The sequence below is a fragment of the Hypanus sabinus genome, chromosome 31 (genome assembly GCF_030144855.1).
Source record: "Hypanus sabinus isolate sHypSab1 chromosome 31, sHypSab1.hap1, whole genome shotgun sequence".
In the NCBI taxonomy this organism is placed as follows: Eukaryota; Metazoa; Chordata; class Chondrichthyes; order Myliobatiformes; family Dasyatidae; genus Hypanus; species Hypanus sabinus.
The window spans coordinates 35,361,661-35,369,236 of NC_082736.1; the positions used below are offsets into that span (position 1 = coordinate 35,361,661).

General features: G+C 53.0%; 1 protein-coding gene across 3 annotated transcripts in view; it reads left to right on the top strand.

The window, feature by feature from the left end:
- LOC132384082 (ubiquitin thioesterase OTUB1-like) overlaps window positions 1-7,296 on the top strand; it is a 55,256-nt gene extending 47,960 nt beyond the window's left edge. For all 3 annotated transcript variants that reach the window (XM_059955410.1, XM_059955411.1, XM_059955409.1), the window contains 3 exons: window positions 586-670; window positions 5,712-5,906; window positions 6,344-7,296. In XM_059955410.1, coding sequence (XP_059811393.1) covers window positions 586-670; window positions 5,712-5,906; window positions 6,344-6,541 — 478 coding nt within the window. In that variant the 3' untranslated portion in view covers window positions 6,542-7,296. The remainder of the gene's footprint in view (window positions 1-585; window positions 671-5,711; window positions 5,907-6,343) is intronic.
- The last annotated feature ends 280 nt before the right edge of the window (window positions 7,297-7,576 follow it).

The window sequence follows — 7,576 nt, forward strand, 5'->3', positions numbered from 1 at the left end:
CCCTCCCCCTCTTCCACGCCCGTGGGGTCCTCCTCCCTCGCTCCCCCTCCTCCACACCCCAGGGTCCTCCCAGCTCTCCTCCTTCCCTCCCCCTCTTCCATGCCCGTGGTGTCCTCCTCCCTCCCAGCCCTCCTCCACACCTCCCTCCCTAACCTCCACACCCATGGAGTTCTCCCTCCCTCCCTTGCCTTAGAACATTGATTTCTTCAATTTCTGGTAAATATCCCCCCTCGCCCTTCCCTCTTATTTTCAGTTCCTCACCCCTTCTTCTCACCCGCCTATCACCTTCCCCCGGCACCCCTAGTCCTCCCCTTTCTCCTGTGGTCCTCTCCAATCAGACTCCTCCTCCTCCTCCTATTCCGCCATCACCTCCCAGCTTCTTACCCCCCATTCTGCCAACTTCCCCCTTCCTTTCCAGTCGCGATGAAGGGTCTTGGACCAAACTGTATATTCCCCTCCTGACCTGCTGAGTTCCTCCGGCATTTTGTGTGTGTTGCCCTCAGGTCTCCACGCCTGCGTCTACCTGCCGGGCTGGGATAGATTTTCCCATCCGCTGGGAAGTCTGATGTTCTCCTCCCTTCTCAGGTTTAAGGCAATAGCCTCCAGAAGCAAAGAGGACCTAGTGACCCAGGGCTTCACCGAGTTCACCATCGAAGACTTCCACAACACGGTGAGAGAGCTGGGTGAAACTTTTCATTTTGACAGGACTAGAATAGACACGCAGGGACTTGACACTGAGGCTTGATTAGGCATTGGAGTATTGAACCACAACTAGAGTATTGTGAAAGCAGTTTTGGGCCCCAAATCAGAATCAGAACTGGGTTTAAAACCAAGTCAAGTCACTTTTATTGTCATTTCGACCAAATCTGCCCTGTGCAGTAGTCCACCCACTGCTCCCCCCACACCAGATGTTGATGCAACCACTCAGAATGGTCTCCATGGTAACATCGGTAGAAATTTGCAAGTGTCTTTGGTGACAAACCAAATCTCCTCAAGCGCCAAATGAAATGCAGCCGCTGTCTTGCTTTCTTTATAGCTGCGTCGACATGTTGGGACCAGGTGAGGTCCTGAGAGGTGTTGATACTGAGGAACGAAGTCCACAATCGGCTCTTTGATCTTACTGATGTTGAGTGCAAGGTTGATGCTGCATCACCACTCAACCAGCTGGTTGCATCTCGGTCCTGTACGCCCTCTCGGCACCATCCGAAATTCTGCCAGCAATAGTCGGGTCATTGGCAAACTTATAGATAGCGTTTGAGCCTAACCAGGTGGATGTAGAGAAAGAGAGGGGAGAGCAGTGGGCTAAGCTCACATCTCTGAGGTGCGCCTCTGTTAGATTGTCAGTGAGGTGGAAATGTTATTTCCAGTTTGGAATTTCAGGATCCATTTGCAGAGGAAGGTACAGGAGCCCAGGATTTGGATCAAAGAAAGGATGTACTGGCGTTGGAGAGGGTCCAGAAAGGGTTCACGAGGATAATCCTGGGATCAAAAGGATTAAACTATGAGAGCTTGATGGCTCTGGGCCTGTACTCACCAGAGTTTGTAAGAGAGAAGCTCATTGAAACCGATCGAATTTTGAAAGCACTAGATAGAGTGGATGTGGAGAGGATGTTTCCTATAGTGGGGGAGTCTAGGACCAGAGGACACAGATAGAGTGGATGTGGAGAGGATGTTTCCTATAGTGGGGGGAGTCTAGGGCCAGAGGACACAGGTAGAGTGGATGTGGAGAGGATGTTTTCTATAGTGGGGGAGTCTAGGACCAGAGGACACAGATAGAGTGGATGTGGAGAGGATGTTTTCTATAGTGGGGGGAGTCTAGGACCAGAGGACTCAGGTAGAGTGGATGTGGAGAGGATGTTTCCTATAGTGGGGGGAGTCTAGGGCCAGAGGACACAGTTAGAGTGGATGTGGAGAGGATGTTTCCTATAGTGGGGGAGTCTAGGACCACAGATAGAGTGGATGTGGAGAGGATGTTTCCTATAGTGGAGGAGTCTAGGACCAGAGGACACAGATAGAGTGGATGTGGAGAGGATGTTTCCTATAGTGGGGGAGTCTAGGACCACAGATAGAGTGGATGTGGAGAGGATGTTTCCTATAGTGGAGGAGTCTAGGACCAGAGGACACAGATAGAGTGGATGTGGAGAGGATGTTTTCTATAGTGGGGGAGTCTAGGACCAGAGGACACAGGTAGAGTGGATGTGGAGAGGATGTTTCCTATAGTGGGGGGAGTCTAGGGCCAGAGGACACAGAGTGGATGTGGAGAGGATGTTTCCTATAGTGGGGGAGTCTAGGACCACAGATAGAGTGGATGTGGAGAGGATGTTTCCTATAGTGGAGGAGTCTAGGACCAGAGGACACAGATAGAGTGGATGTGGAGAGGATGTTTCCTATAGTGGGGGAGTCTAGGACCAGAGGACACAGGTAGAGTGGATGTGGAGAGGATGTTTCCTATAGTGGGGGGAGTCTAGGGCCAGAGGACACAGGTAGAGTGGATGTGGAGAGGATGTTTCCTATAGTGGAGGAGTCTAGGACCAGAGGACACAGATAGAGTGGATGTGGAGAGGATGTTTCCTATAGTGAGGGAGTCTAGGACCAGAGGACACAGATAGAGTGGATGTGGAGAGGATGTTTCCTATAGAGGGAGTCTAGGAATAGAGGGCACAGCCTCAGAACAGAAGGACATCCATTTAGGACAGAGGTGATGAGGAATTTCTTTTAGCCAGATGGTGGTGCATCTGTGGAATTCATTGCCACAAATGGCTGTTGAGGCCGTCCCTGGGTGTATTGAAAGCAGAGGTCCTTGATTTGTGAAGGTGTCAAAGGATTTGGGAGAATGGGGTTGAGAGGAATAATGTATCAGCCATGATGGAATGGCAGAGCAGACTCGGTGGGCCAAATGGCCTAAACATTATGACAAAGGTAAAATTACTCATTTCTAAGCTCTATGTACCTATCCAGGAGTCTCTTAAAAGACCCTATTGTATCCGTCTCCACCACTGTCGCCGGCAGCCCCTTCCACGCATTCACCACTCTCTCGGTAAAAATCTCCTCTCTACCTACTTCCAAGCACCTTCAAACTGTGTCCTCTCGTGGCAACCATTTCAGCCCTGGGAAAAAGCCTCTGACTATCCACACGATCAATGCCTCTCGTCATCTTATATACACCTCTATCAGGTCACCTCTCGTCCTCCGTCGCTCCAAGGAAAAAAGGCCGAGTTCACTCAACCTATTCTCATAAGGCATGCTCCCCAATCCAGGCAACATCCTTGTAAATCTCCTCTATGGTTTCCATGTCCTTCCTGTAGTGAGGCGACCAGAACTGAGCACAGTACTCCAAGTGGGTCCCATACAGCTGCAACATTACCTCTCGGTTTTTAAACTGAATCCCACAGTTGATGAAGGCCAATACACCGTATGCTTTCTAAACCACAGAGTCAACATGCGCAGCAGCTTTGAGTGTCCTATGGACGGACTCAAAGATACCTTTGATCCTCCACATCTGCTCATCAATATCCCTGTTACTATTGGGTGGTCTGCAGCCGTGACACTATCTCTGATCAACACGCCCCCACCTCTTTTGCCTCCCTCCCTGTCCTTTCTGAAACATTTAAAGCCTGGCACTCTAAGCAACCAATCCTGCCCCTGAGCCGTCAAGTCTCTGTAATGGCCACAACATCACAGCTCCGAGTACTGATCCACGCTCGAAGCTCATCCGCTTTATTCACGATACTCCTTGCATTAAAATAGACACATCTTAAACCATCGGTCTGAGCACGTCCCTTCTCTATCACCTGCCTGTCCTCCCTTTCGCACTGTCTACAAGCTTTCTCCATATGAATATAAGAGCATAGGAAATAGAAGCAGGAGTCAGCCATCCGGCCCATCGAGCCTGCCCCACCATTCAATAAGATCACAGCTGATCTCTCCATAAACTCAGCTGCAACTACCTGCCTTTACCCCATAACCCTTAATTCCCCTACTATGTAAAAACCTTCCTAACTGTTTCTTAAATATATTTAGCGAAGAAACCTCAACTGCTTCCCTGGGCAGAGAATTCCACAGATTCACCACCCTCTGGGAAAAACAGTTTCTCCTCATCTCCGTCCCAAATCTATTCCCCTGAATCTTGAGGCAATGTCCCCTAGTTCTAGTCTCACCCACCAATGGAAACAACTTTCCTACTTCTATCTCATCTATCCCTTTCAAAATTTTGTATGTTTCTATAAGATCCCCTCTCATTCTTCTGAATTCCAGAGAGTGCAGTCCCAGGCAACTCAAACTCTCCTCATAGGTTAACCCCCTCATCCCTGGACTCAACCTGGTGAACCTCCTCTGCACCGCCTCCAAAGCCAGTATATCCCTTCTTAATTACGGAGACCAGAACTGCACACAGTACTCCGGGTGCGGCCTCACCAGTACCCTGTACAGTTGTAGCATGTGAGCCAACCACCTTTTCCTCCATATCTTCAGTTCGGTTCCCACTCCCTAGCAATTCTAGTTTAAACTCTCCCAAAAGCCTTAGCAAACCTCCCCGCCAGGATATTGGTCCCCCTCGGATTCAAGTGCAACCCATCTACTTTGTACGGGTCAGGATCCAGAAATCTGAATCCCTGCCCCCTGCTCCATCCCTCAGCCACGCATTTATCCTCGACCTCTCTCTATTCCTATTCTCACTGTCACGTGGCACAGGCAGTAATTCCGAGATTACTACCTTTGAGGTCCTGCTTCTCAACTTCCTTCCTAACTCCCTGTAGTCTGTTTTCAGGACCTCCTCCCTTTTCCTACCTATGTCTTTGGTACCAAAATGTACCATGACCTCTGGCTGTTCTCCCTCCCACTGCAGGATATCGTGGATGCGATCAGAAACATCCCAGACCCTGGCACCTGGGGGGCAAACAACCATTCGTGTTTCTTTGCTGCGTCCACAGAATCGCCTGTCTGACCCCCTAACTATAGAGTCCCCTATCACTGCTGCCCATCCTCTTCCTTTCCCTACCCTTCTGTGCCAGAGGCACGGCCACTATCACTTACCCCAGGTAGGCTGTTCCCCCTCCCCCAATAGTACTCAAACACAGGAGTACTCGTTGTTAAGGGGGACAGCCCCAGGGGTACTCAGTAGGTTAAAGGGTCGGCATGATGTTGTGGGCCGAATGGCCTGTACTGTGCTCTGTTACTCTGTGAACGAGGGACAAATGGGTAGAGCGTGCACACGTTTAAGAAACTCTTAGGCAGGCACGTAACTTTGCCACGGACAGTCCCAAGCCCGGCTGTGGAAGGAGGAGGGTTGGGTATGGGGCTAGCAACCCCACCCTGGAAAAACCCCGAGCTACAGACGTGCCAGCAGAAGCTCCAAAGACCTCGTTCCCGGGAGAGGAGGGATCCCAGCCTCGAAGACACGAGGTCACGGAACCCACAGGGCCGAGCAAACTTCCAGTGAGCTGCTGTCGATGCCTCAGTAGGGGCGGGGGGCCACCGTGACCGCATGGGTCTCCTCCGGGTGCCCTGGTTACCGGTTGGGTCACTGTAGGTTGACCCGTGATTAGGCTGGGGTGAAGTCGGTGGGTTGCTCGATGGGCCAGGGCATCCTGTGCCGTGCAGTATCGCCATTAGTAAATAAGTTGGCAGACGTGTGCATGGATCAGAGGAAGTTAGAAGCCCCCCCCGCCACCCCAAGGTGCCGCCCCTGACCACGAGTGTTGTCTCGCTGACAGTTCATGGACGTGATCGAGCTGGTGGAGAAGCAGGGCTCCCTGGCCGACCTCCTGACGGCCTTCAATGACCAGAGCACGTCGGACTACCTGGTGGTCTACCTCCGCCTCCTCACCTCGGGCTACCTGCAGCGCGAGTCCGGCTTCTTCGAGCACTTCATCGAGGGCGGGCGGACAGTCAAGGAGTTCTGCCAGCAGGTGAGGGTGTGAGCGGCACGGGGAAGAGGAGATGGAGGCGAGGGGAGGCACCGGGGAGGAGAATGGAATGGAAGGAGGGAGGGGGCATGAGGATAGATGAGGGGAAAGGAAGGGGAGGAGGAGGTATGAGGGGAGTGAGGCAGGGGAGGATAAGAGAAGAGGGTGTGGAGGAGAAGGAATGAGGGGAGGGAGAGGGAAGACGGATGAGGGGAGGGAGAGGGATGAGAGTGAGGTGGAGGAGGAAGTGAAATCACAAGAGAAAGCCTGGGGAAATTGGATTGGCCTGTGGGTTAGAATAGAGCCGATGGGGAGAATGGCTGAGTTCTACTTGGTGAGTGTTTATGGAAGGTGAAGGGTGGCAGTGGGGGTGGTTGGGGAGGGAGGGGGAGAGAAGGGGCAGTTGAATGACTGTGTTTGCCCCTGAACAATGCCCGCAGGAGGTGGAGCCAATGGCCAAGGAGAGTGACCACATCCACATCATCGCGCTGGCCCAGGCGCTGGACACCTCCATCCGCGTAGAGTACATGGACCGTGGCGAGGGCAACAGCACCAACCAGCACGTCTTCCCCGAGGGCTCGGAGCCCCGTGTCTTCCTCTTGTACAGGCCGGGACATTACGACATCCTGTATAAATAGGCAGAGTGGCTCGTGTTTGTACAGTGTTTCCGTGGTTGTAAATGATGGGCTGAAGCCCCACTCCCCACACCCCACTTTGTTACTGAAGTTGTCTGACTGACTGGGGGGAGCTGGCCTCGCACACTCTCACTCTCACATGTACACACCCACATACGTGTGCATGTATACACACTCTACCATGCATGCATGTCCCTCTCTTTCACATACCCCCATCTCTCTCCCCCATTCCTCCCCCCTCCTCTCCCCACCCTTCTCTCAAAACCCTCTCTCCTCTCCCCACCCCTCTCTCAAAATCCTTTCTCCTCTCCCCTTCTCCCCCACCCCTCTCTCTCCTCTCCCCACCCCTCCTCTCTCAAAACCCTCTCCTCTCCCCCACCCCTCCTCTCTCAAAACCCTCTCTCCTCTCCCCACCCCTCTCTCCTCTCCCCACCTCTCTCAAAATCCTTTCTCCTCTCCCCCACCCCTCTCTCCCCTCTCCCCTTTCTCCCCCTCCCACCCCTCTCTGCCCCTCTCCGCTCCCCTTCCCACTCCTCCTTCCTCTCCCTCTACTCCTGCACACACTTCGCTCACTCGCTCCTTTCCTTCTGAAGTTGAGATGGTTTCTTTGCTGTCAATCCCCAAATCCTCCCGCTCCCTCACCCCTTTCCCCTCCCCTCCCGTCTATCCCAATAGCCTCCACCCTCTGATCCCCTCTCCTCCGGTCACCAACTCCGTACTGGCCCCCCCACCGCCTCTGACCCCCTCCTCCTACCACCTATTGAATCCCTCTGCAAACTCAGGCAGACATTATTGTCCCAGCAATTGAATACCAGTTATGGTAGAGGAGCTCCCCTTGAGCTCTGACCAGAGGACACAGAGGTGTGAATAATCTTTGAACCATGGTGGGGTAGCGATCAGGAGAACTCCACATCCCCGCCCACCCCTCCACCCGAGGAATCAGCCGGGCCGGGCACCGTGCTCGATGTGTACACTCACACCGGCAAGTGGGTGGCAGGGGACAATCTGGCCGTCCTTGGGCTACGGGGAGCTGGGACT